The 27,349-nt window shown below is 39.2% G+C and overlaps 1 protein-coding gene across 14 annotated transcripts in view; it reads right to left on the bottom strand.

The window, feature by feature from the left end:
• LOC131684926 (sodium bicarbonate cotransporter 3) overlaps positions 1 to 27,349 on the bottom strand; it is a 149,850-nt gene that overhangs the window by 9,744 nt on the left and 112,757 nt on the right. For 7 of the 14 annotated variants that reach the window (XM_058968184.1, XM_058968185.1, XM_058968183.1 and 4 more), the window contains 8 exons: positions 18,129 to 18,284; positions 9,150 to 9,390; positions 8,414 to 9,091; positions 8,067 to 8,352; positions 7,500 to 8,005; positions 7,127 to 7,439; positions 6,747 to 6,992; positions 269 to 534 (listed from right to left, as the gene is read on the bottom strand). In XM_058968184.1, coding sequence (XP_058824167.1) covers positions 269 to 534; positions 6,747 to 6,992; positions 7,127 to 7,439; positions 7,500 to 8,005; positions 8,067 to 8,352; positions 8,414 to 9,091; positions 9,150 to 9,390; positions 18,129 to 18,284 — 2,692 coding nt within the window. Of the gene's footprint in view, positions 1 to 268; positions 535 to 726; positions 1,139 to 6,746; positions 6,993 to 7,126; positions 7,440 to 7,499; positions 8,006 to 8,066; positions 8,353 to 8,413; positions 9,092 to 9,149; positions 9,391 to 18,128; positions 18,285 to 27,349 lie in introns of those variants that run through there. The other 7 variants (XM_058968190.1, XM_058968188.1, XM_058968192.1 and 4 more) reach the window with 3 other exon arrangements.

Raw genomic sequence — 27,349 nt, 5'->3', positions numbered from 1 at the left:
TTCTACCATTGCACTGTGCATTGTCGATAAATTGGATAAAGCACATGATTCGCTCTTGGGCTGCATCCGAAAGGCGTAGCTTGCAAACTTGCGTTCAAACAGCGACTAGAAGACGCATCAGGGTAGCCATATTTCGAGGAATATCGTTTGTTCTATTGTACAGCAAACTCCGAAAATTATGTGTAAATTATTATGTGTAAATAATGTGCGTATAAATGTCGAACCCCCTGTGTTGTCCTGCCTACCCCAACATTGGATTTGTACTTACGATTGTTGTTGTTGTTGCGCTTGTTGATTGTTTGACGTATTTGTCGTCGACTTACTACTAACGTTGGTGAAGGAATCCGGTGGGTCCTGATGATGGGATGAGGTTGCTTTGGTAGACTTCTTTGTAAACAGTACATTGCAGTTATTGACCTGTTTCCAGATAGTAGTTTTGTTCACTTCTTCCGATATATTAATCTTAACCTTAGACGCGAGGTTACCATTTTCCAGCGGTAGCTGCAGATTATCAGCCGAGTGATGGCCCGTTTCCTGCATTGGAAATATAGGGAGTACAGGAAATGGCACAATGCTTTTTTTGAGAGGTGAAAACTGGAATCGGAAACGACGTTGTGTAGTTTGATAGGTGTTAAAAGACGGTGCAAGGAAAGTGCTAAGTATGTAGTGACAGAAAAGGTAAATAAACATAGTGAAAAATTTAGACTAGAACGAATTATAATTGAGTTGATTTTTTTTGCAGTGTATCACTGATTAAAGTTTTATTTGCCAATTGTTTCCTGTTTCTCTGGAAGTTATACTATTTTTTATCTAAATAATTTACGAGTAGTATTTCTTATCCGTATCATGCTTTTCTCGAAAGATCTACGTTCCAACTATATTATTTAAACGCTACGTCCTACAACCAATACATTTCAATTTTGATCGAGTAACTATATTTTTTTCACCATAGGTTCTATGCAACTATTCCTCAATCTTTGAACAATGTAACGTAAGTCTTATTGTCTTACATAAACTTATGAAAAATTTGCCATGCATATATGATAAAGTAACATAATTGAATGAGTTGGCTGATTGGTGCTTAGTGGTTGGTGACAATTATTTGCGTTTTCGGCGTGGTTAGTAGAATGTGGTTTTCCTGTCGAAAATAAATAAAAAAGAAAATAATATAAATCGAAAAATAAGAAATCAATGTTTGTGTTTAGTGTTAAAGAATTTGTGTTACTACGGCATGAAGCAGAATCGACTGTAATATGCAACACACCCATGGGTAACGACACACACACACGTCTGACTACGGATGGGGAAGGTAGTAACTGAAAAGAAAATGCATTATTAAACGAGCTACTTGAACCGAGCTTTTGAACTTCATCGGATGCGATCAATCCACATTAGTCTTCATTAACAGGGTTGAATTTTAGTTGAAAATACAATTAATTTTGTACTATCCATATGGTGGTTGCTATATGACACGAGTTAATTTCGAATATTTCAACTTATTGTTTTTTTTTGTCTGCTGTTGATCGTCGATTCTGATTGTATGAGACATTTGGCGGGCTAATGCTACTACACATTGGCATTATTAATATACATACAAACCATAGATAGTCTACTTGTAATCTTTCAACTAATTGCATGCCAAAAAGGGGTACGTGAAACTATTTCTTCCAAAAATCGAGTTATTTACACAACTCACATGCGATTGCATTAGTTCATGACACATAAAAATTGGCAGCTTACTAAATTGCTGAAATGGCATAAATCATTCCACAATAAAAATAGTTTATCGGAAAAATCTCTGTTCAAGATTTATTTTGGATGGGGTACACTGGTTCTGATAGTTTTAGTGTTGTTTTTTAAACAACTCTCGTACATTGGTGTACGTTGGAAATTTAAAATGAACCACCGGATAACTCATTTTTTACAAATATGTCAATGGGATTCGGTGATACATTGTACAGTCCAATTGATTTTGATAGATTACATCAATGTATGTAATAATGCATGTACTATTTTCCTTGTAGTTTTGAGTAGTCTTCCCATGAACATCGACAAGTTTGTACCCGTGTACAAAACTTCGTGCACGCGTTCAACCTCAAACATGATTTGCCTTTGTGTACAGGTTTGCATCGAACACCGAACACAAACGAACGATGTGCAAACTTAGGTTTAAACACCGTGTACGTACACCGTGTGCGTACACAAGAAAGGCACACACAAAACAGAATAAGTCAACGCTAGTGATGATGAGTGAGAGAAAGAGAAACTAGTGTCAAGATCCTGTGTGTACGAACACCGTGTACGTACATGGGTTTCGGATGTGCAGACGAACATGTGCACGTGTTTTGGTACGCATTAGCGCGTTCGAGTTTGCACACGAAATGTGGGTATAAGATGAGCACTCCATGAATAAAGAAAACTTTTCAATGACATCGATGTGTTGTAACTAATAATTTCGTCACAAATATCAATGTTCGGCTTTTTTTTACACATTAGTTATTTTCTGTCGGCCTATTTCAGCTACAATGCCAAACACCGACGCCAGAGAGGTGACTCCTACTATCTGGACTAGATATCGACCCATCAACTCATGAAGCGGGGACCAATGGCTTTACTTCCTTTCTGAAGAAAGGCGTAACCACAGATTTTTTTCAACTCAGAAAAATCTGATCCAACGTATCAAAAAACCGGAACAACCTGAAGACTGATTCATATTATGCTGGATTAAGCGGATTCATATGACGTTAAATTGGTCAATATCAAGCGTCAGAATAGCTGGAGAGACATCCGATTCGCATTAGATGGATTGAATCAGCGTGATGCATTTGCTAATTTTTAGTTCGATTGAATGTTCGATATGAAGATCCGATGTGCAAAGGAACGGAACTATCATCAGAAGATGTTACATGCAGACGACAACGAAATCATTGGAGTCGAATGTAGAGCAGTGGAAAAGAAGTGTGCCTTTTTAAAAAGGAGCTGCAAGAAACAGACTGACTATGAACTACGCCAATCCTATGGTTGGAAGTAGAAAACGAAGTATGTAGTCCGAACGATGTTAGTTCTGATGTGAAAATGGATGGGGTACGCTACGAGGTTGTCGGCGAGTTCAGTTTTAACACTTGTAACATGTCACGAGCAGAAGAAATAAGGTATTGAGGAGCCTTGTATGAGAGGTAAAATACCTGAAATAATAACTGAAACATGTACTACGAATAACTAGTTGATAATGAAACGAGTTATTATAATACCTTAATAATAACAAAACCTTTTCAACCTTCCAATAACAAAATTCACGGTATGGAGGTATTCAATAAGGTATTGATTTGGTATTTGTAAAAATCACTGGAATACATAAATAATACTAAAAGAAAGTATTATACCTCATTGAGGTATTAACAATTAATTAATACCAGGTTTTGGTATGATACCAGAAAATACTATGCTCGGGTTATTGGTCAGTTATTTTCTCCTGGTCGGGGTGCGAACGATATTAGCCACAAGGTGAAAATATGTGTTGCGGGTGCTAACAAGTTTTTCTACGGTCTGCGTGTTGCGGGACATAGACTATCGTGCGCTCGGAGCGTTTGAGAGATGTATTCTGCGTTTAAGAGTCGGCGGTACAATAGTTGGAGTTTTGAGAAAGACACATATGAATGAACAACGAGCTGTGCAACCTAGTGTACAGATATGCTGACACCGGAAGGCTGACAAAGCGTGACAGATTACTGTGAGTTGGTAGTGTAGTAGATAACAGTTTGGGTAATTAAGTAACATAGAATTTGTAAACCGATTTCGCAGTGTATTACCAAACATAGAAAAAACTAGCTAGCCGGAAGCGTTCATGCTCGACTGTATTGGTGAGAGCAAGTGACGGCGTGCGATATGCAATAAACGTTTCTATAGAAACGGTAGAGATATGATAGGAAATAATTGTAGTGAGCCTGATAGAAATTGCCCGAAGTGATGATGGATGTTAGTTCACCTTACACGAACGCCAACGAGAGTCAGGAAAGCTGTTGTTGAGTACCCATATATCGTGCAAATGAGTGACTGCTGCGACCGAGGTTACGTCAGTGTGTGCGTGTGTGTGTATTTGGGACGCGCGGCGGTTGAGAGAGAGATGGCGAGAATGAACGTACGATCGGTTCCAGTGTACAAGAGACGAAGAAAGTTGCTTTCGCAGCGACACACGTCGGTTATGCCCAGTTTACATTAGTGCTGGTTGCCATCTGCTGGTGCCAGCATGCTGGCAACCAGCACGCTACCAGCATAATGTAAACGCTTGCCAGCAGCTGGCACCAGCAGATGGCATGCGTTTACATTACGCTGGTAGCGTGCTGGTTGCCAGCATACTGGCATCAGCAGATGGCAACCAGCACTAATGTCAACCCTACATTATTGAGCTTCGGGGTATAGATCATACGATTCGATGAGAGCGTAACTGAGTTAGAGCGGAGGGTTGCAGCCGCTGAGATGGATCTCGAGCGTTATTCTATTGGCGAAAGTTAGCACGACTGGACGTGTTTGTGAGTTGGTGGTCGACCATCTAATATGGCTACAAAGCGTCACGACAATGGCGCAGTGGACGCTCCCGCCCGGTAAGTATTGTAGATCATCAGCGGTTTACCATCAAAATACTGAATAGAGAAATGATCCAAGGTGCTCAGTTTTTATTTAAATAAGGAGCACATAATTAAGATGGATGACAGTGCGTATGTGGATAGGAAATCGACTTTATTAATTTTTATTTTGAAGTTTATTTGAGTTGCGTAATTCATAGTGTCATAGATTTGAAAATGCGTTAATCAATTGTTTGAGCGGAAGGACTCAATAATTTAAAGGAGCGAAAGGACTCCATCTGAAAAGGGGGCAAGGGTCCTTAGTTATAATGTCTGCGGAGCGAGAGGGCTCCAGGTGAAAAAAAATGGAAGGAGCGAGTGGACTCCAAATGAAACCTTGAGCGAACGGACTCAAAAATTTGAAGGAGCGAAAGGACTCCAAACGAAAATGGAGCGAGAGGACTCCTAGGGAAAACGGTGCTAAGAGCAAAAGGACTATGGGTATAATGAGAGAACGAACAGAAGAGTTTCTTATGAAATTCCTTTCTTGAGCGAATCGGTGCAAATATTGAAGTTTGACGTTAGCACTACAGAGTCGAGTTGTGAATAAAAAATACAGAATATTTTTAAATCTCTAAAAAAATCAATTTCTAAAACGGACGCGATTATGAATAACGGTCCTAAGTAAATATCTGGAGCATTACCTGAAAGTACCACAAGTAAGCTTGAGCCTGCGGTACCGATTCTAATGAAGGAAGATTGCTCAGAAACATGGAATTGTATCAGACTAACAACCGTAAAACTAACGTGGAACGCGTTGCGGACCTTATTTCAAAAGTATAGTTAAAATATTGGACGCGGTACTCGAACGATTAAAGAAGCGAAAGATCCCCAAATAAAATGTATGTAATATACTCCATACCAAAAGTAGCGCGAATGTCGGACCAACTAATGTTATGTCAGCTGTAAACCTGGAACGTTGGCTTCGGAGCGTATCCCGAATTCACTGGCTGTATGGTGGGCGAACAAACAGACTTAAGATTGGCAACACAAGATCGAGCAACATGTAATGCTAAAATAGGTCCTTATCCGGAACGCCTGGATTGTTCAACCAACTTATGCGTATATGAAAACCACAATCAATAGTTTGTGCATGGTCTCTCGATACTTCTCTCAACCAAACATTGAATGTAAGGAGCTCTCCGATATATGAATTTTTTGTCTGTAAACTTACGAGGTATAAATTTAGAGTTGACCATCTTTCTTGTCGATTTAAAACTTATCTAGCTATTTTCAAACAGTTGAGCAGAATCGATCAAGCAACTTCATTGTAATGAAATTTTTTATACTAGCACACTAGCGTTCCGGATGTTCTTTTGTTTCTCTTTTGATTAGCTTTTACTAAAAAACAAGTGACTAATCACCTAACACAAGCGGTAAATCTGCGATTGCTCTATTTTATTTACACATATTCAATAACTTTACAAAAAGGACATATAGATGTTATAAATAGAAAAGGAATTCAAAAATTAAAATATAGCTTGTTGTGTGATGTGTAAATATGTATAGTCAATAAAAATCTAGGGTTGTGTATAAATAGTGATGTTTAGGTTTGGCAAATTTAGCTAAATGAGGATTGAACAACGTGTTTGTAGGGAAATTATAGCTCTAATACATGTAGTATAACCTAACAGAAAATGTTCCTATGAATTGTCTACACCGACCAACACATTACTCTTCGTTCATTGTACTACAAATAGTGGAATAATTTCCGGAGGAGTTGTAAAATTTTCCTACAGGTTTTGTTCTAGGTCAAATTTGAGTCTTTCAGTTTATCTTTTATGTTACAGTCAAATTGTGCGCAATATTCACTTTCCAGTACCATAAATTTGACGAAGAATGTGTATTGTGTTAAGGAATTCAGCTAGACTGTTTTTCTCGTGTCCTGATTATCTAGCAGCAATGCAAATACAAACAAAAACTGATGTGCGTTTGGCGAAGGGAAAGCTAAGTAAGTGGATTCTAGCTGCTCGGTGCATTGTCGGCATTTTTGGCGGTAATGGTGGTTGTGTTGTTTGTAGTGATACTTGGTGTGTGATTGTTCTGCTTTGGATCTACCGTAGTGACGGAGAACGATTGTTTTCTGCCAATACAGCAGCCAATAAATCGACGGTATAGGCCCACCTCGCCATCCTCGAGCTGCCGGAGGTCATCCGCATTTGCTCGTCTTGTCATTTCCGGCATGACGTCGTCCAGGATCTTGAGCTCGCGCCGTGTAAACAGGAAATCGAGTGACTTCCGTATTCCAATCATCACCACCAGCATCAGCGGAAACAGGATCGAGGTGCTGGAGAACGATTTAATTACCCACAGCATAATCAAACAGGCTAGCTGGATCAACGTGAACAGGTGAACTCGCCGTATTGGGACCTGGTGGCAGTTGGAAAAAGTAAACTTATGAGTGAGAAACATATAAACTTGAACTAAAGCACATGTGACAAAAATGGATGGTGGATTTTTACATATACTACAACTGAATTTATATCATAATAAAGATCAGTAACCTGTCGCAGAAACATGTAGTCCGGTTGGTATTTAACTGGCATCAGCATAATCAACAGCCGATCGAAGAACTGGAGACCCTTGAGGGAAGCTGATCCCATGTACAGAAACACGCCATATAATACTGGCATTGGAATGTGTGACAGGAGCGGGGTTAGCAGTACCGAGCAGCCGATCGTCAGAAAGATTAGAATATGGGTTACTCGTTGCTCGCGTACTCCGAGGAATTGCGGTTTCTCACCGGGAGCAGCCGTTTCCGACTCTTGCTTGAGTGAATTGACATGGTTAATACTGAGTACGGTAGCAGCCACGAACCTGTGAATGTTATCAGTCATTAATGATTTCAACCTCAACCAAGAAGTGCGGATCGCTTACCAAGGTAGTCCCATCATTGTGCATATCTGTATCAGCAGAGCTAGTACGAACAGATCCAGATGGTAACCACATCCTTTGTTTAGCTTATGCTCTTTCCTATTGATTATCACAGCCGTAATTTGTTGATCCATAAAGATCAGAATGGTGCCTAACAAGGCGGGCAGCGCGGCGATCGCCGACGACCAGATCGGATTCTTCTCGTTGAATGGTTGGATAACCCATCCCCGATCCGGAATGGTTGGTTTAAATTCACGTGGAACTTCGAGTTTTGGTGTTGGAACATTGGTGACAAAGTCTAACGTACTCATTGAGAGAATTGCAATGATGACAGCAAAGTCACTCACGAATTGTCTCACGTTAGTCGGAAAGAATAAAGCATTTTTAAAGTCTTTCAAAATCACCGAAATGATGTAGGTCCCAATGAATAGGATGATTGACATCAGGAAGACATCGGAGATGTATTCTATTTTGTCGCAATCGTAACCGCTTAAGGTGCCGTTAAGAAGCTGCCGAATGGAAATATTAATAAACAAATCTGATGTATTACGAGTGTTATTTTTTACAAACCGTGCAAGTTTTCTTATCATAGTGTGACCAATCATGAACGATCTCCGGTGACAATGCTTGCCCATCCGGTGGTAGACATGAACAGTCGTATTTTGACCCTGCTGTGTTCATTGGATAATCTTTCCCGATATGTAGCACATTCTCCACAGCTTTGTAGATAAAGATGAACGCAATAAGACAAGCAAAGTTTTCTTCGGTGAACCTGGTTATATAGCACACAAGAGCACTCGCATCGACGGCTACCAAAACGATCAGGATTATTGTAATCCACGTTCCAATCCAAAACCTATCATAATGAAAAAAAAAATTCAGAACAATTGCAAATCACAGAAATACCACATAGTCACCTGAAGGTCAAATAGTCCCATCCAACTTGCAGGCAAAAGTCATACACTATCGTCTCGAAAACAAGCACCGGCCCGGTTGATCCCAGAATAGTCAACGGTTGCCCGGAGAAGAATCCATAACCCATACCGCATACGAAACCGGCAACCAAAGACTCCATGGCAGCGATATTGTTCCCCGTGGCTGATCCTAGCAGACCGCCGAAAGTGATGATCGGCGATAGACATGCAAAGTACAGAAAAATCCACGATGCCACGCACTGCATCGAAAGTCCATCTTTGAAATCAGACCAATAGAATGGCTTTTTTCGCTTCAAGTCGTTGATCAGGCCACCGAACAGCCGGCCAGTTCTGGAAAGGCCGGATTCTTCGCGTTGTCGTTGTTCTTCCTCTTCCTCGTCGATTTCCTCCTTCGGATTTTTCTCGGGAGGTCGCTTACGTACCTCCTGTGACGGTATTGCCGCAGGAGGTTCTATTCGTATCGATGGATCCCACTCACCCGGTGGTAAAACGGTAACGGCGTCCAAAAATTCATCCACTCCCGCCAGTAAATGTTCTCGCTTTTTGGCTCGGTACGCCACTTCGTGGAAGATTTCGTCCGACATCAGTGTCGCCATGGCACGTCCGATCTCGTGAAAGCTTCCATGACTTCCCGGTGGACCGAGCAGGATGAATATGAATCTGAATAATAACCGTGTTAGCGGGGGGCGTTTATCTAATTTACCCTTGCTTTAGTTACCTAGTTGGCACGGGAACCTCCGTCAGATCACCCATAACGGCGGCATTTTTTAACCTTAGGAATGCTGCAAGTGTCTTATCGAGAAAGTCAACCTCGCCCACGAGGATGTTGCTCGCTTCCGCTCCGGGTGGAATTTTCCTCATAAAATGCGTATTCGTCCTGTGTTCACCATTTTGCAGCTCACCGGAGCTGGTGTTTCGTGCCATCGAGAGACTACTGGGGCTTTGAATAAGATTCTCTCCTGCAAGCAAATAGGTTGGCCATTAGAACAGCAGCGTGTCTTCTAGCAGTTGTTTAATTCGATCAAAAGGAAATGCATTTCAAAAGTCCTGTGTTCCGAGGGAAGAACTAGGTGCATTAGTTAGGAAAGCGAAAAATACTTGTTTGCTCTAGCATGCAAATAGTTCTCTCAGGTACTATTCTGATTGGACAGAACGGGTTGAGCTGACACGAAAGCTAGTTTACCAGATGATTGATTTGGTGGTATATTGACGTATGTTGATAGTTTGTGATTGCATAGTTTTTTTGCTATTTGCACGAACTACATGATGGGTTGATGTAATGGTTTAAAATGTGTTTGGGATTAAATAAATGTCTGTGAAATCAGTACTACTGGTCTATTTAATTCATTTTTCATATACGAATTAAAGAGAATCTCAATTGAATCAGCTTTCGTGTGAGACATAGGGATTTTAATGACAATTTTTTCGGGACTAACACGACTAAAAAGAAATTCACAAAATGATACTACTTATTTTTGATGCAGAAGTGACAATTTTTATCTAGATTCTAAAGACATTTGCAACTAGCTATATTAAATAGGTAGAGAAATCGTACATGTAGTAAGCATGAGAAAGAATCAGGTGGTAATGTGCGTGATGAGACTATCGATTATACTGCCAGTATGACCAATGGAACCATTTATTTCTGAATCTTCGAAAGCAGTTGATGTGATGTACGGTATACATTTTATATATGTAGGGAAATGAAGGTGATTTCAATGGATAAAGAGAAACATTTTCAATCAAACAGTTTAGAGATCCGAAATGCAATTTTACGTACCCGAGTTCGGGGTTTCGGAATAAAAACAGCGACTGATGTTCTATTTTGTGAATTAATACACATTCAAAAAGGCCAAAAAACTAAAAAACTTTAAAATTAAATATTTGTGGTATTTTTTATTCTCCAAGGGTTTTTTATACTTTAGATGAGTTTTATAATCAACTCAAATATTTTTCAACAAACAAATATTTCAACAAATATTTTTATGCGAGTAAAATTCCTGTATTCTTCTAAAAAAAGATTCCACTTTTTACATTGCCTTGGAACATTCGTTCAAGTCAGTTTCCTCTAAAACTTAATGATATGCGGTTCATTGTACAGTGAATCGTAACCAGAAAAAAATTCTTTTCGTTTCTAAATTGCATTTAAGGTGTAATGTAGTAATATGGATTAAGAAATGAATTATGAGTAGAGGACATGTTTTGCATATAACAAAATATTTTTGAAGTTAGCTCCATGTTACTATGTCATTACCGAATCGGTTTTCTATCCTTATTCACAACCCAATAAACATCATTCATAAACTAAACGCTGTTTCCTGTCATTTATGCATTGAACATTGTTTCTGGTTGGCTATACAACGTGAACAGATTCATAATTCATCGCACTTTGATCATGATATGGTTTCCGTGATTGTGAATACGTTTACACTATCAAAACAGTGTTGATATTTATTTGTGAATTATTACACCAAACCCAGGATATTGTTCATAAATCTAATCCTGCCTTACCCCCTTAATCGAAATACTACCTCGAAACCTAACTCAGGGGTTGGTTATTTTTTTACATAGAATGTGCATGCAAAATTTGAAACAGTAGTTTTTGAATGGCAGTTAACACCGCAAATCGTATTTTCCCAGAGACGTTCTACAAAAAGCTTCATCACCGAGTCGCTTGTCGATATTTTTGCATGACAAAATTGCAGAATGTTATTGAAATGATACATTATAATGCACAAAAATTTTGATTAATTCGCTTCACACAAATTTGCAAAAAAAAAAAATCGCGAAAAAAGTGATTTTGTCACGCTGAAACCTTTAACTCCCCTCAATGTTTTCACATGGACTAAAGACGCTGAATCCCTCTGGATAAAGACTCGCCATCTCTATCTTATTCTTATTATTTATCTGTAAGTGTCATTCCAATCGAGCACGAGACCTGTCAAAAGCAGTCAATCCGAAGAAAATCGCTTTGAATCCTTCTGGAACGAGGGCCATTGACAGGTCTCGTGCTCAATTGGAATGACACTGACAGATAAATGGTAAACAAACGATTGACGTGTCGAGTATTTATCCAGAGGGCTACAGCGTCGTTAACATGGACAATTTCTCAAAATTTAATATAATATTTTTAGATCCTTTTTTGTTTCCTGATCTGATTCTTTATTTATTGTCTATAGAATGAGTCGATAATGCGACGCATTCAATCGTAACTTTTTTCATACTTCACTGAAATTAACGCAATTTTGCGCAGTTTCTCTTCAGAGTGTATTGTTTACACCCGCTCCGTTGTGCAGTTATCAGTGAGATTTCAGAAGATATGAAGGAAATTTTCAACCACAAAAATTTGGGTAGTAGCATCGCGCCTTGGAAAAACTGAAGAATATACATCATTCAACCATCCCAAAAGTTCCCTAAAGGTTTCAGGTACCGATGATAGACCGATTTTCGGATCACAAACCGATTTTCCTCGAACTACGGCCAATTTGATGTAACTGGCAACTTTGCATACTCTGTGTTCGAATTTTTCAATAATTCTAGCAACAAAATTTGTTTCTATTTTGATTTGTTTCTGGTGTTATGCACTGAAAATAATCGACGCGATAAAATTATTCGCAATTAAACATCACTTTCATTCTCATGTTAAAAAGTAAAATAAATGATGTCCCTTTGAATTTCACATGAAAATCCATTAAAAAGCATTTCATATGGTGATTCAAATTAAATTAAAACTAATTCCACGTGAATATGACATATTTATCCATTGAATGTTCATTGCCATGCTGTTGAGTCGAAAAGTATGAACTTTCCACATGACTTTCGCATGAATAACATGTAGTGTATTTCTACATGTAAAACAATTGATTTCACCGATTCTTCTACCAATGAAATCTATAAGTTAAACAAAGTGATATTCACGTGTAATTAATTTGGAAATTTTAGTCAATGATATTTCTTATGATGTTGGTGTGCTTTTCCCATTATGTTCGCATGAATTTTATTTGAAAACCATATTTCCTACACTGGAATGGATATTAAAGTGGCAACCGTATGCATTTCATGTGATTGTGGATTGAAATAATTCAATAGATTTCCACATGATGTTACCGTGTTAAGTTTTTCTGTGTGCTGCTGGAAATGTTTTGTTCTGATTTCATCGAGTACTGAAGCTGTCGAAACGTGAATTTCGAGCAAATCAATTTTTTTTATGACGCATTTTAACCCATCTTCGGCCATTCCAAACTATTCTCAAGCAATGTTGGAATTCGGAAACGTGCAGGCTCTGATGGAGGGCGTCAATTGCAAATGCCAAGCATTTTACTACATTTTATCCTAAAATTTAGAAATTATCCAAAATAAATGGTTCTCTTCACGAAATCATTATTTTTTCATGAATGAGTTTATGAACACTCGGGTTCGTTTCTCAACCCCGCTCATAGAGTTACAGATTTATCTTAAGATATTTTTCTAACCCGAGAAAAGAGGCCTGTCGATATTCTTGCATGATAAATGCAACCTGTCAAAATTACCATGGGTAGCGATTTTTTACCTAATCATTTAGTAAAAGCCAGCGATGTCCTTTGCTGTATCAAGAAACCTACTCCAGTTCATTCGGTCAATTTATAAACACTATAAATTATTCCCGAGGTTTATACGGACTGGTAACATTTTGTCATGAAATAAAATACCAGTTAACAGGCAAAACGAGTACTAAATTTAGCTACATATGGAGCAATTTCAACATATTTAAAAACGAGATTTTTTTTATTTTGATTATAGATTTGATATCTACATGTTACCAGTCTGTATAAACATCGGGAATAATTTATAATGTTTATAAATTGACTGAATGAACTGGAGTAGGTTTCTTGATACAGCAAAGGACATAGCTGGTTTTTACTAAATGATAAGGTAAAAAATCGCTACCCATGGTAATTTTGGCAGGCTGCATTCATTTATAGCATATAGTTTGATGAAAATACTGTTCATACCATTGGGATGTTCTGAATAATTCAAGAAATTTTATATAAAAATAATGATGAAACTTTGATATATTTGGTATTTTGATCGTTATCGTTTTATCGTTAAGGTTATGTTGTATACGTCCTTCAAATTTTTGCTCCAACACCGTTAATAAATAAATCAAATATCAGTGGTCCACAGTGGCTTAAGAAACACACAAAATAATTTCTAGTAAATTTGAGCATGTTGTTTTTATTGTAACCAAGGAAAATCGTTTTTAAAGAGAGCATTGTAATCAATCGGTCACTAATTGAAGGATCTCTAGTCGCTGATGTTTCAGTAGGTACCCTTCATTGCATTTCACCAAAATTATTGTAGGTGTCTTTTACAAAGTTGTAGAATAAGTCTTTTCCAGTAATTCTTGTGAACATGTCCATATTCCATCCCTCTTCCTCCTCTATGCGGTGAAATATGGAACTAATATTTTGTAGTCAGAAGATGACTCATTTCATGAACTAAAATAGTTCCAAACATATTATTCATTTAAATCCAACTATTATTTCGCAAAAAATAAAGCTCGTGGGAATCGACTAGTGGTTCACCACCATGTGCTCCAAGGCTCCATCCAAAACTGACTCAGATATCATTAAAATTTTAATAATTTCTTCCAAGGAAGTTGGATTGATTTGCAGTCTTCGACAAACTTGTTGACAATTAAATTATCTTTTTGCCTTTCTCAATAGAAAGGTATTGCAATTGCTCTAAAAACCGACTTTTTAACGGAGGCCCGGAGGGCCGAGTGACATATACCATTCGATCCAGTTCGTCGAGTTCGGCAAATGTCTGTGTGTGTGTATGTATGTGTGTATGTATGTATGTGTGTGTGTATGTGTGTGTGTATGTGACCAAAAATGTCACTCATTTTTCTCAGAGATGGCTGAACCGATTTTGACAAACTTAGTCTCAAATGAAAGGTGCAACGTTCTCATAGGCTGCTATTGAATTTCTAATGGATCCGACTTCCGGTTCCGGAATTACAGGGTGATAAGTACGAACACGCAGAAAATGTCGATTTTAATAAATTCTGCAATGAATGTATAAAGGTGAAAAAATTTCCAAAATATGACCACAACTGCTTCGATTTGTAGTATTAGGTCACTAACATCCATTCAAAGTCTATTTGGCCACATTGGCCACCATCCTCGGTTCCGGAAGCCCCGGCGAAAGTATCTAAATTCAGAATAACAGTCACATCGGTTTCTCGGAGATGGCTAGACCGATTCGACTAAACTTGGCCTCAAATGAAAGGTATTGCGTCCCCGTAAATGGCTATTTAATTTCATCCCGATCCGACTTCCGGTTCCGGAGTTACAGGTTGTGGCGTGCGATCACATAGCAAATTGTGATTCAAACCGATACTCCGATGAAAGCAATAAAGGTAAAAATTTCGCTAAAATGTCTCTCAAACAACTTAAATTTGCTGTTCTAGGTCACCGACGGCCAACCAAACTTTCGTTGACTACATTGACCACCATAGACGGTTCCGGAAGTGCCCGGGAAAAGCGGCCATCTTTCAAAATTTACGAACTCACATCAGTTTCCCGGAAATGGTTGGGCCAATTTTCACAAACTTAGTCCCAAATGATAGCTATAATATCTCCATAGATGTCTATAAAATTTCGTACGGATCGCTTATATGGTTCCGGAAATATAGACTAAACCGTCCGGTCACATATGAAATTCCCATATAAGCCGGAACTCAAATTTTTTTTTCAAAGGGGGGACCCCATGAAATTTCAGAAATCGAATTCGTATTTTTGATGCCAAACATCTTTAAAATGCATGAAACGTCGAGATTTTATGTTATCTCGAAAAAATTTTTTTTATAAAAATCGACTTTTTGGGACTTTGCCGATTTTGCACCTTTTTTCAGTTCAATATTACCGTGGCTGTTTTTTCTTTTTCAAAATTTTAGAACTCGAATAATGATTTATTTTCCTGTATATAGTTGTCATGTGATGTATAATTATAAAATGTAATATATGCAATTAAAGCTTTTAATGAATATAAACAACGCACACATTCTCGTGATTCATGATTGAGAAAGGCACAATTGCACCGCTAGGTGGATTAAAATAGGTTTTTTTTATTTTCACTTGCAGTGATAAATTTATACATACAGTGTCACCTAACCGGGAAATGACAATTTGGGGGCTTTCTCCATGTAAATCGTCGAAAAGTTCATGCCAACTTCGAACACGTTGCTACAGTAGCTAGACTTGTCATATTTGGCTTAAATTTGTAGTAGACACTCCTATTTCCTATGGCAATTAGAACATTTTCACACGTGAGAAATTTTTTAAAAGGCCGTAGAAGTTTTGCAGTTTCAAAACAAATTTAGATTTTCGTGTTTTGTACAGAAAAACTATCTAAAAAAGAGCTACAGGGCATGAAAGCTGTTCATTGCATTTCACCAAAATTATTGTAGGTGTCTTTTACAAAGTTGTAGAATAAGTCTTTTCCAGTAATTCTTGTGAACATGTCCATATTCCATCCCTCTTCCTCCTCTATGCGGTGAAATATGGAACTAATATTTTGTAGTCAGAAGATGACTCATTTCATGAACTAAAATAGTTCCAAACATATTATTCATTTAAATCCAACTATTATTTCGCAAAAAATAAAGCTCGTGGGAATCGACTAGAGGTTCACCACCATGTGCTCCAAGGCTCCATCCAAAACTGACTCAGATATCATTAAAATTTTAATAATTTCTTCCAAGGAAGTTGGATTGATTTGCAGTCTTCGACAAACTTGTTGACAATTAAATTATCTTTTTTTTAATTTTCACTTGCAGTGATAAATTTATACATACAGTGTCACCTAACCGGGAAATGACAATTTGGGGGCTTTCTCCATGTAAATCGTCGAAAAGTTCATGCCAACTTCGAACACGTTGCTACAGTAGCTAGACTTGTCATATTTGGCTTAAATTTGTAGTAGACACTCCTATTTCCTATGGCAATTAGAACATTTTCACACGTGAGAAATTTTTTAAAAGGCCGTAGAAGTTTTGCAGTTTCAAAACAAATTTAGATTTTCGTGTTTTGTACAGAAAAACTATCTAAAAAAGAGCTACAGGGCATGAAAGCTTCTGTATGAAAAAATATATATTGAAAAAAAGACATTTGACATTTCATACAAAAAGAAAAATTTAGGTTAATAAATCACATTACAAAAAACTCATTTTTTAAATATATTTCGTTAACAAAAGGCTGAAGAGAAGGGAAAAGTTCTAAATGTAATTGCATTGCGGACAAACTGTCAGTTAAAAGGCTATTTTGTCTGTCAGTTAAAAAGTTATTTTGTTTTTATGGAAAACGTCACAATTTTTTTCAGGGTATATTTTTTCGTATAGAAGTTTTCATTCTCTACTTTTGTTCAGATAGTTTTACTGCATACAATAAGGTAACCCAACAATTTGGGAAATGCTGCCTACAAATACTTCTACGTCTTTTAAAAAAATTCATTGAATGAAAGTGAAACGTGCAAAGTTTCGTCGGAATCGAAGATGGTCGGTCACGATTTGTACCGTCCTTAATGCACGCACTTGTAGTGACCGTCTAGGTAATTTTATCGAAAGCGAATTATTTTTTTCCGCAAAGTAGTAAAGGTTTGAGATTTTAGAGAAATTGCTTGTATTCACTTACTAGTTTAAAATATCGCGTTGAATGGAAAAAACTAAAAATACGTTCAAACGCCCGTGTGACTCATTTATTTGTTTAACATTTTAAGTTTATTGACATTCAATACTTATGATTTTGAGTTCCGATTGTTAGTAAAAATTTGAGCAGCATGAAGTGGGTATATTGTAGTTGGTAAATCGATTGCCTCGTACGCAGCTCACCTGGGTTTGATTCCCAAGCCCCCACTTAGGGTTAAATTTTTCTAAATATATAAAGATGCGGTCAACCCTTCTATAATCGAATTAAAAAAAGAGCAATCATCTCATTTCAAGTAGATGTTCAGTTGTATTGGTTTGCGAAGATATGGAAAAAAATGAAGGTGAGATTGAGTAGTTATGAAAAAGTGTACGCTTTCATCTAGAAATTCTAAATTAATTTCGAAGGATATACCGTTCCTTTTAGTCTATGAATTTCGAGTTCAAATTCAGTTTTAAGTGGTACAGCCAATACTTCCTATCTCTAATAGATTCAGATGTGAAAACCTTAACATTTATACTCTGAGATCGCCGAAGCCAATACTTCCTATCCCTAATAGATTCAGATGTGAAAACCTTAACATTTATACTCTGAGATCGCCCAACGATAGGAATAAACAGAAGCCATAAAAGTTCGTGCATGCATGGATGTGATCATCGGGCAGTCGGGAAAAACACTGATTGTTGTTATGATGATCGTGGATAAACTTTTTCTCATAAACACATCCCTTCAACCATAGTGTTTCTCGGTTGTACTACGATGCTAACGGTTGATGAATAAAACGGGAGGGGAAATAGTGGATACGTGCCTATTACCGATACTCGTGCTAGGTAATACACTTAGTTTCTATTGAATTTGATAACGACAGCCAATTTGTCAAGTGTAATTTTTCAGCTCTCGTGCAAACAAATTGAACTGGTTCATTCATACTGAACATGTGGCATGAGTATCCAGTTTGGGAACAGTACGCTAACAATGAAAATCTAAATTGGTTTATGTTTAGTCAACTTTACCGGAAGGGATTCCAGGTACGGTCAACTGGTTTCCGTTGGTACCGCCGCTACACGGTTTACCCTGGGCGTTAATGTTGCTACTGTTGCTTCCACTTTTCGAGACCGAGTGGGATTGTGTGGTTTGTTGCTGTTGGCTGTGTTGATGTTGTTCTTCAACTGTAAAACAGATGTCGAAGGGTTGGCTTTTGTTAGAAGCGTTTGGGTTATGGTTGTCGGTTTTGTCAAGTTCTCAATTTTGGCGAATCACGTTTGTGTTTAAACTAGTGGTTTGTGCTTGAGATGTTATGCGGCCTACTAGAATGAGCTGTGGGTATGTGAAATTTTGGTTTTACGAAATAACCACTGATTTATTTATAGTTCATTGCGTTTATTTAAACGTTACGACGGTTGGGCTTAACGGAGCTGGTGTGTACACAGATTTCTTTTATTTGAAACGGTTATTTAATCATTAGGTGCATCATTATACGTTGGGAGATTTGATGCATTTAGCTGCGGTTCAGTTTCTTCTGATGACTAAGATGCTGTGAAAAGTTGTATGAAATATATGAAATGCGACTCTTCGACGACGATGGTGTGCCGTGAAATAAGATGTCAAATGAAAATGTGTAGAGATGAAGTGACGTACATTTATGATGCAGAGCACGCAAGACAAATTGAAAATTTAAGTACACAACACCAAAATTGTGTTTGATTGAAGTATAGAAGAATACAACATCAAAAGTGGAGAATTGCTAACACCGCTTTACAATTTATACAAAATTTCATTTTTGCGAACTGAGCCACTCTAACATATAATAGTGCGAATAATGTTAAGCGATTCTTTTGTAACGCTGCGAATATATGTCAATTGTTACATTGGCGTAGATTGTTATTCTTGTTTGCAGTATGTTATCCGTATAACCAAAGCTATTAACGAGGGATTTGTCCATCACTCAATAAGTCGAAGAGAGCGATGGAGATCAGCTACTGAGTAACCTAAATTTATGAAAGGAATATAGCAAGTGTTTACTGTTTTTATTGGTAGGCCTTCGCCTAGTTTACTCCTAAGTCTTTCTTTGCGATTTTCACTGTGATTCTTCTTTGGATTTTAGCCTACTGATCACAACAAAAATTTGAGTTTGAGTTCCAAATTTATGTTTTATTTCCAGAGTAACCTCAAGTATCGAGTTTTGATTCATCGATTTCGACAGTCGAGCATTGAAACTATTTAGTCACTTTTAAAATTCTTCCAGTAGCTGCTAGGTATTTTACAAGTTGAAAAAGCCTATTTTGTTGGTATAAGTCGAGCTCAAAAATTCAAAAATATTAACATGCAAAAATCTGAAATCACAAATAACTTCCTTTTTAGTTTCCTTTAGCAATTTTCATTAACCTGTTTTCTCGCTGTAGTCTAAGCTTTATAATTAGCTATAGAAAATGGTCCTGGTCTTAAGATTTCTGAATCTGTACACTCGATTCAACCCACGGAACCGAACATCTACAACTTTACAAATTTTCAAGATTCTGGACCACTGTGGGAATGTCAGGAGTATCCAAAAAAATAACTTAACTGCAGAAAAATTTGAAATTTTCGATTTGAGTGCTTCATTGTCAGAATAGGTCACCTGAAATATTTTTAAAACCCTCGAAACTTCTATAAAAATTGAATGAAAAAGTCAACGCAAACTCAATACTTACAAACAATTCCCTAAATTTTTAAAAATATTTTTTCGTTATCAGTGGGTCAAAATCTATAGGTAAATCACTGCGAAATACAGAAAGACATTTTATTGTAACTCAGTGTAACCAGTAGGTAGCGTGTTTGTTTACATTTTTAGTATTTATATGCTCTTGTCGTAACTGTAGCTAGATTTCGCTGTAGTGCCAAAAATATATTTTTTTTTTTTTATTCAAATCGTTTATTTGATAAGGCACGTTGCGTTAGCTTAAAGGTGCCAATTTTGTTTTGTTTTACATTTTAAATTGCTTAAAACTAGGGGATTACATATTGATTTTTTTAAAAATGAAACTAATGCGATTTTATAGCTATCTTATATATCTACACAAGGGGATAATATTGTTTTCGTAAGATTAGGGGGGTCATTTAGTTTTTGTGGCAATATGGTTTGACATTTTTATCAGTGAGATTATTGGAGCAAATAATGTTTAATTAAGGGGGACAATTTTTTACGACTAACTTAAAACTAGGAATAACTAGAGGGCATGATTGAATTTTGTAAAGATTCGTAATTATAGTTATTTTTGTGGGTAGTAGAGTTGGGCAATTTCAACGAGATTATATAATATAATAGTTAAAACTAGAAGAGACAAGAAGAGCTAAATGCTTCGTGATGATATTGGGGGGGGGGGGGGGGTAGGGGTGTTACTTCTGGGTATAAGAGTCAGGGGAGGGAGGGTAGACAAAGATGGCAGGGAGAGAAAATTATTTCAGTTTCAGGCATCGTGAGATCAACGGATGGATTACAAACTCGGGTGGCCTTCATCAGGGGAATCATGTACTGGGACGCCGGGTGGTCCTCCTCAAGATGGCAGGGGTTTTTCCAGACGATTTCGTAGTACGGCTCAGATGTGGATCGGCTACATTTCGAGTTAAGCGTGTTATGTTCGTGCCGTAGGTCCCGTGTTTGTTGGCTCATTCGATACAGATGGTTTGATACAGGTGGAAGAGCGTTCTGAGAATGATAAGGAGATAACAAGGGGCAGTTAGACTTGTATATTGATGGTTTTCACAAAGGTGTATATAAGGGACATATAGAGAACATCGCGGCTTGCCAGCACATCTCGAACCGGGACGTTGGTTGGTCTTCCTCGGGCCCGCAGGGTATCCATTAGCCGAGACCTAGCGGAACTGTACTCCGTGCACGCCCAGACAATGTGCTCGATGTCGTGATAGCCGTCGCCACAAGCGCAGATACCACTATCCACGAGCCCAATACGCCGGAGATGTGCATCCAGCGTGTAATGGTTTGCCATGAGTCGGGACATCACACGAATGAAGTCACGACCCACATCCATCCCCTTGAACCAAGGTTTCGTCGATACCTTAGGGATTATCGAATGTAGCCACCTTCCCAGCTCTCCACTGCTCCACGAAGTTTGCCAACTTTCGAGGGTTCTCTGATGAGTAATACTGAAAAATTCGCTGAAGCAAATTGGTCTTTCGTAAACGTCTCCTTCTAAGGCACCCACCTTAGCTAAGGAGTCTGCCTTCTCATTGCCCGGAATGGAGCAATGAGAAGGGACCCATACCAAGGTAATCTGGAAAGAGTTGTCAGATAAAGCACTCAGTAGCTCCCGTATTTTCCCCAAAAAATACGAGGAGTGCTTGCCTTGTTTCATCGAGCGAATAGCGTCAATGGAACTGAGGCTATCCGAAACGATGAAGTAATGGCCTGCGGGTAATGTTTCAATGACTCCAAGGGTATACTGAATGGCAGCTAGTTCTGCGGCGTAAACTGAAGCAGGGTCACTGAGTTTGTAGGAGGCGGTGAACTTTTGATTGAAAATACCGAAGCCAGTGGATCCTTCGAGGTTTGATCCGTCAGTATAAAACATCTTAGAACAGTCGACTTCTCGGAATTTATTATAAAAAATGTTTGGAACCACTTGTGGGCGTATGTGGTCCGGAATTCCACTAATCTCGTCTTTCATGGATGTGTCGAAGAAAACAGTAGATTCAGAAGTATTTATGAAATGCACACGGTTGGGATTGTAAGAAGAAGGGTTAATATTCTACGCCATGTAGTCAAAGTACAGGGACATGAAACGGGTCTGAGAATTGAGCTCAACAAGCCTTTCGAAAATTTCAATCACGACCGGGTTCAAGATATCGCATCGAATGAGCAATCGATATGAAAGTTCCCAAAATCGATTTTTCAACGGGAGAACGCCCGACAGCACTTCGAGACTCATCGTATGGGTCGACTGCATGCACCCTAAGGCGATACGCAAACAACGATACTGAATTCTTTCGAGTTTGATGAAATGTATGTTCGCGGCGGAGCGAAAGCAGAAGCATCCGTATTCCATTACCGACAGTATCGTTGTTTGATACAACCTAATTAGGTCTCCTGGGTGGGCACCCCACCATGTTCCGGTTATTGTACGAAGAAAGTTGATCCTTTGTTGGCATTTCTGTTTCAGATACCGAATATGGCATCCCCAAGTACCTTTCGAGTCGAACCAGACCCCTAGATATTTTACTGTGAAGACCTGAGCGACAGTTTGACCCATTAATAGAAGCTGTAGTTGTGCTGGTTCACGCTTCCTTGAAAATACAACTAGCTCAGTTTTCTCCGTGGAGAATTCGATACCCAGCTTAATAGCCCAAGCAGACAAATTGTCCAGGGTATTCTGTAATGGTCCTTGTAGATCGACAGCTTTGGGTCCCGTAACAGACACCACGCCATCGTCTGCAAGTTGCCTTAACGTGCAGGAATTGTCAAGACATTCATCAATGTCGTTGACATAGAAATTGTATAAAAGGGGGCTTAGACATGAGCCCTGGGGAAGGCCCATGTAGCTAAATCGTGATGTCGATAAGTCACCATGCGAAAAATGCATGTGCTTTTCCGACAACAAGTTTAGTAAAAAGTTGTTTAAAGTCGCTGAAAGACCATGCTGGTGCAGCTTCTCTGAAAGAATGTTGATCGAAACTGAATCAAAAGCCCCCTTAATATCTAGGAACACTGATGCCATCTGCTCTTTGCTAGCATAGGCCATTTGAATTTCAGTTGAGAGCAACGCAAGACAATCGTTCGTCCCTTTGCCTTTGCGAAAGCCAAATTGTGTATCTGACAGTAAGCCATTTGCTTCGACCCAATTGTCGAGGCGGGATAGGATCATTTTCTCGAACAACTTCCGGATACAGGATAGCATTGCGATCGGACGGTACGAATTGTGGTCGGAGGCTGGTTTTCCTGGTTTTTGGATGGCGATGACCTTCACTTGTCTCCAATCGAGTGGGACAATGTTAGCCTCGAGAAACTTATTAAATAAGTTCAACAAGCGTCTCTTGGCAGAGTCAGGCAGATTCTTCAACAAGTTGAATTTGATTCTGTCTGGCCCCGGAGCTTTATTGTTACACGACAAGAGAGCAAGTGAGAACTCCACCATCGAAAAAGGTGTTTCGTTCGCGCTATCGTGAGGAGACGCGGCGCGGCAAATCTTCTGTGCCGGGGCGGAATCCGGACAAACCTTCTTGGCGAAATCGAATATCCAACGGTTTGAATATTCCACGCTCTCATTAGTACTGTTTCGATTTCGCATACGTCGGGCTGTTCCCCAAAGAGTGCTCATCGATGTTTCTCTCGTTAATCCGTCGACGAACCGGCGCCAATAATCGCGTTTTTTGGCTTTCATCAAACTCTTCATTCGCTTGTCTAACGTCGCGTACTGTCGAAAACTGGCGGGTAACCCGTCGTTCCGGAAGCTCTTAAACGCGGCGGCCTTCTCTGCGTACACGTCTGAGCACTCTTTATCCCACCAGGGATTGGGAGAACGTTTTTGTATGTTCGCGCCGGGTACTGGCCTAGTCTGAGCTTGATTCGCGCTGTCGAGAATCAAGCCAGCCAAAAAGCTGTACTCTTCCTCCGGAGGAAGTTCTTGGGTAGATTCGATGTTGTCGGATATCGCGGCAGCATAGCTCTTCCAATCGATATTTCGTGTGAGGTCATACGAAATATTGATTGATTTCAATGGCCTTGAACCGTTATTGATTGAGACTACAATCGGCAGATGGTCGCTGCCGTGGGGATCAGGAATTACCTTCCACGTGCAATTTAACCGCAGCGATGTTGAGCAAAGGGACAAGTCTAAGGCGCTCGGGCGCGCTGGAGGAGCAGGAATCCGTGTCATTTCACCCGTGTTTAAAATTGTCAAATTGAAGTTATCGCAAAGATCCTGAATTAAGGAAGACCGGTTATCATCATAGAGGCAACCCCATGCTGTACCGTGAGAGTTAAAGTCTCCTAAAACTAGTCGCGGTGCTGGCAGGGATTCTAAGATGTCTTGTAGCCGTCGGTGCCCAACCGCGGTGTTGGGGGGAATATATATGGAAGCTATGCAAAGGCTTTTGCCTTTGGTTGTTACTTGACAAGCGACAACTTCAATACCTGTTATCGAGGGAAGGTTAATTCTGTAGAAGGAATAGCACTTTTTGATCCCCAAAAGCACTCCTCCATAGGGGGTGTCTCGATCCAGGCGAATAATATTAAAGTCGTGGAAGTTGAGTTCTATGTCGGAAGTTAACCAAGTTTCACATAATGCAAATGCATCGCAACTCAAATTATTTATTAAAATTTTGAAGGAATCGATTTTCGGGATGATACTTCTGCAATTCCACTGTAGAACAGTGATCAAATCCGTGACCTCGTTCGATGAGTTAGCCATCGAAGGATACAATCGCTGAGAGGAGGGGCCATTTAGCAGTCAACTGCTTCAAAAATGTTCTCACTGTAGGGAGAAAAGCTAACATAAGACTTTTAATAGGATCAGTAATATTGAAAGTTTTTATTATCCAGTCCACTATGTCCGAGAGTTTTATAATTCCAGTGCTGTGATTACTCTCGAACTGAAACAAAGGAACACTTGGGATTTTTGATGTTCCTGGAAGTGCTGGGAACTCCTTCTCTGAGCTTAATCCTCCGAGACCAGGAGCTAATTGCTTCGGTTTGGTTGCAACACTTCCAATAGATGTGACTTTCGGAGCCCCCTCAAGGGACACTTTCTGGCCTTTACAAGGAACTTTACGAGAGGAAGTGTTCCTCCTCTTCCTATAAATTCTAGGCACCCTAGTAGATGTTCCCTCTTGTGGGTTACCAGCCTCGCCCTCGTCAGGAGGCAAGTGAGTATAGATGTTTGCTGAGGATGGTGGCGTAGCATTCTTTAACATTTCTGCGAAAGAATGTTTGGATCGTCCCGCAAGGGAACGTTTCAGTTTATCCCCGCGTAGTTTGTACGCGGGACATGCCGAGATATCATGCAGACTCTCCGCACAGTAAGGACACTTTTCGGCTTGCTTACTGCACGAATCATCTAGATGATTCTCCCCGCATTTTCCACAGCGGGCCTTGTTGCTACAATGGGTGGCTGTGTGACCCAGTTGTTTACACTTTGTGCAATTCATGACCCGCGGCACAAACAGACGCACAGGCAGACGAACCTTGTGCAAGAGGACGAAATTTGGCAAAGCGGTACCAGCGAAGGTCACCCGATAAGAGTTTGATTGGGGGTACGTTTTTGAACCATCACCCGCAACTACTACTGAGTGCAAACGTTTGCACTCAAGTATTTTAACTGGCTGAAGTAAGCGGTCTCTGAATCGGCCAACCCCGTACTTCAGCAGATCCTCGCACGTCAAACTCTCATCGGTTACGACGCCTTCGGATTGTACTCTTACAGCCGGAATATACACGTTATAATCCCGCGTAAAGTGCTCACAGCAAGCAATATCGTTTGCCTGCTTTGAGTTGGCTAGCAACACCCTTATCTTGTCCGAGCGGACCTTTGAAATTTCGGTCACAGCCGAGAACCGTTCCGTCAGGTCTCTAGAAATCTGAATAAGATTCAGTGATTTAGTCTTGGGCCGAAAGAAGACCACAAATGGACCAGTTGAGAGTTCTGGATAGCATTTGGGCCGGGGGGGGGGGGGGGGGGAGCCTTAGAAGTTGAACCCGATTCAACTTCCATTTGACCATCCGGAGAGGTAACCATAGAAAACGTCAACGCACGGGATCAGCGCCCGCGCAGACGGAAGAAAGCAATAAATGTGTTACAAAAGACAAAAACCACTTAGCTTTAAACTGGTGTCCAACGACGAACCGATCCAGCTTATACAGCTGGCTATTGTTTAATCCTCACACGCGAACAAAAGACTGAGGACCGAACCGAACTGGCAAAATAACCTTGAATGCGGATTAAAACTATTCTTTATCGCCTCACACAGCACTACGGACTAGAAAAAACAACCTCTGTCTCGATGGAGAGCTCGAAAACGAATGAAAAAAAAAAAAAAAAAAAAAAATATAAATATTTGTTTTGTTACTTCTTGGATACAGTACCTGGAAAACGGCATACACAAATTTTGTCTGTACCATGTGAGTAAAATATTAAAACATTTGAGTAAAACTATGTAGTTTTTGCATATAACCGGGGGCATAATATTTTTTGAAAAAGTCTGGACTTATCTTAATTTTTTTGAGGTAGCTTTATCGATGAGCTGTATATATACATTTGTAATATGCTTGGTTGTTAAAAATATATCTCTGATTACTGAAAATTCGGTAATCGCTCCAATTCGGATTTAAATTGCTTAATTTTGAGGATAGAGAACCCGCCAAATGGATTAAATTTGAATCTCTGGGCTTTCAGCATGTTGGATTACTGGAACTTTCAGCTGATGAAAATTCGGAAAATTTGCTCGACTTTTAGCGAAAAAACTTTCATGTGTTGTGATTCCAGCTATTCTCAAAAAGTGGTTTAAGATTCGATGTAGCCTTCCTATAGCTTATTTTATTTTTATATTGTCTGGATAAGTCTTGACAAATTCTCTGAATTCTGGATCAAACAAAAACAAATCTGTTTGTCTTAACAGCATATAAAAATCTAATATTCAGGATCACATGTCTACAAGTACTACTGCTACTCAAAATGAATGAGACGAAAAATATCGTCGCTAAAGTCCATGATCGGAAGCTTTACATGTAGTTGATTCGCCGGAAAAAAACAATTCGACCGGCTTTCGCCAACTTGCAGTACAAGAAAATTCGATACTAATCCCAAGTTATTCGTTGCACAATAAGTTTGTCGATTTTATTTAAGAAATTTCTGCTCTGGCAAGCGATTTGTGGATGTGCCGAAATAAGTGCTACCTGCAGGGCTTCTGGAATAAAAAATGAGGAAGAATGCTCAACTACCATGTGAGCTGTTGAAACACGGAAAAGATGCGTTGGCTAGAGCACTCCAGTGGGTGGTTTTGAAGATCTGAGAGAAAGATTTTACGGGAAGATTGAATTGGAGTCTATAAAAAGGGCGTTAAGCGAGATTGCTACAACTAGTTACCGAGCAGTCACATTGTTGAAAGTGTTCTCCCAAATTCTTTGTCGCCGCCTATCATTGTTAGCAAGCGAGTTCGTTGAGTAAATTGGTATATGATGTCCAGAGACAGATTTCTGGAAAAACGACAATAGATTGAGTGATGACTGATGAGTATCAGAGATATA

This window comes from Topomyia yanbarensis, chromosome 2, assembly GCF_030247195.1.
Source record: "Topomyia yanbarensis strain Yona2022 chromosome 2, ASM3024719v1, whole genome shotgun sequence".
Taxonomy (NCBI): domain Eukaryota; kingdom Metazoa; phylum Arthropoda; class Insecta; order Diptera; family Culicidae; genus Topomyia; species Topomyia yanbarensis.
Note: the sequence above shows the minus strand (reverse complement) of the source record. Positions and strands in the feature narration are given on the sequence as shown.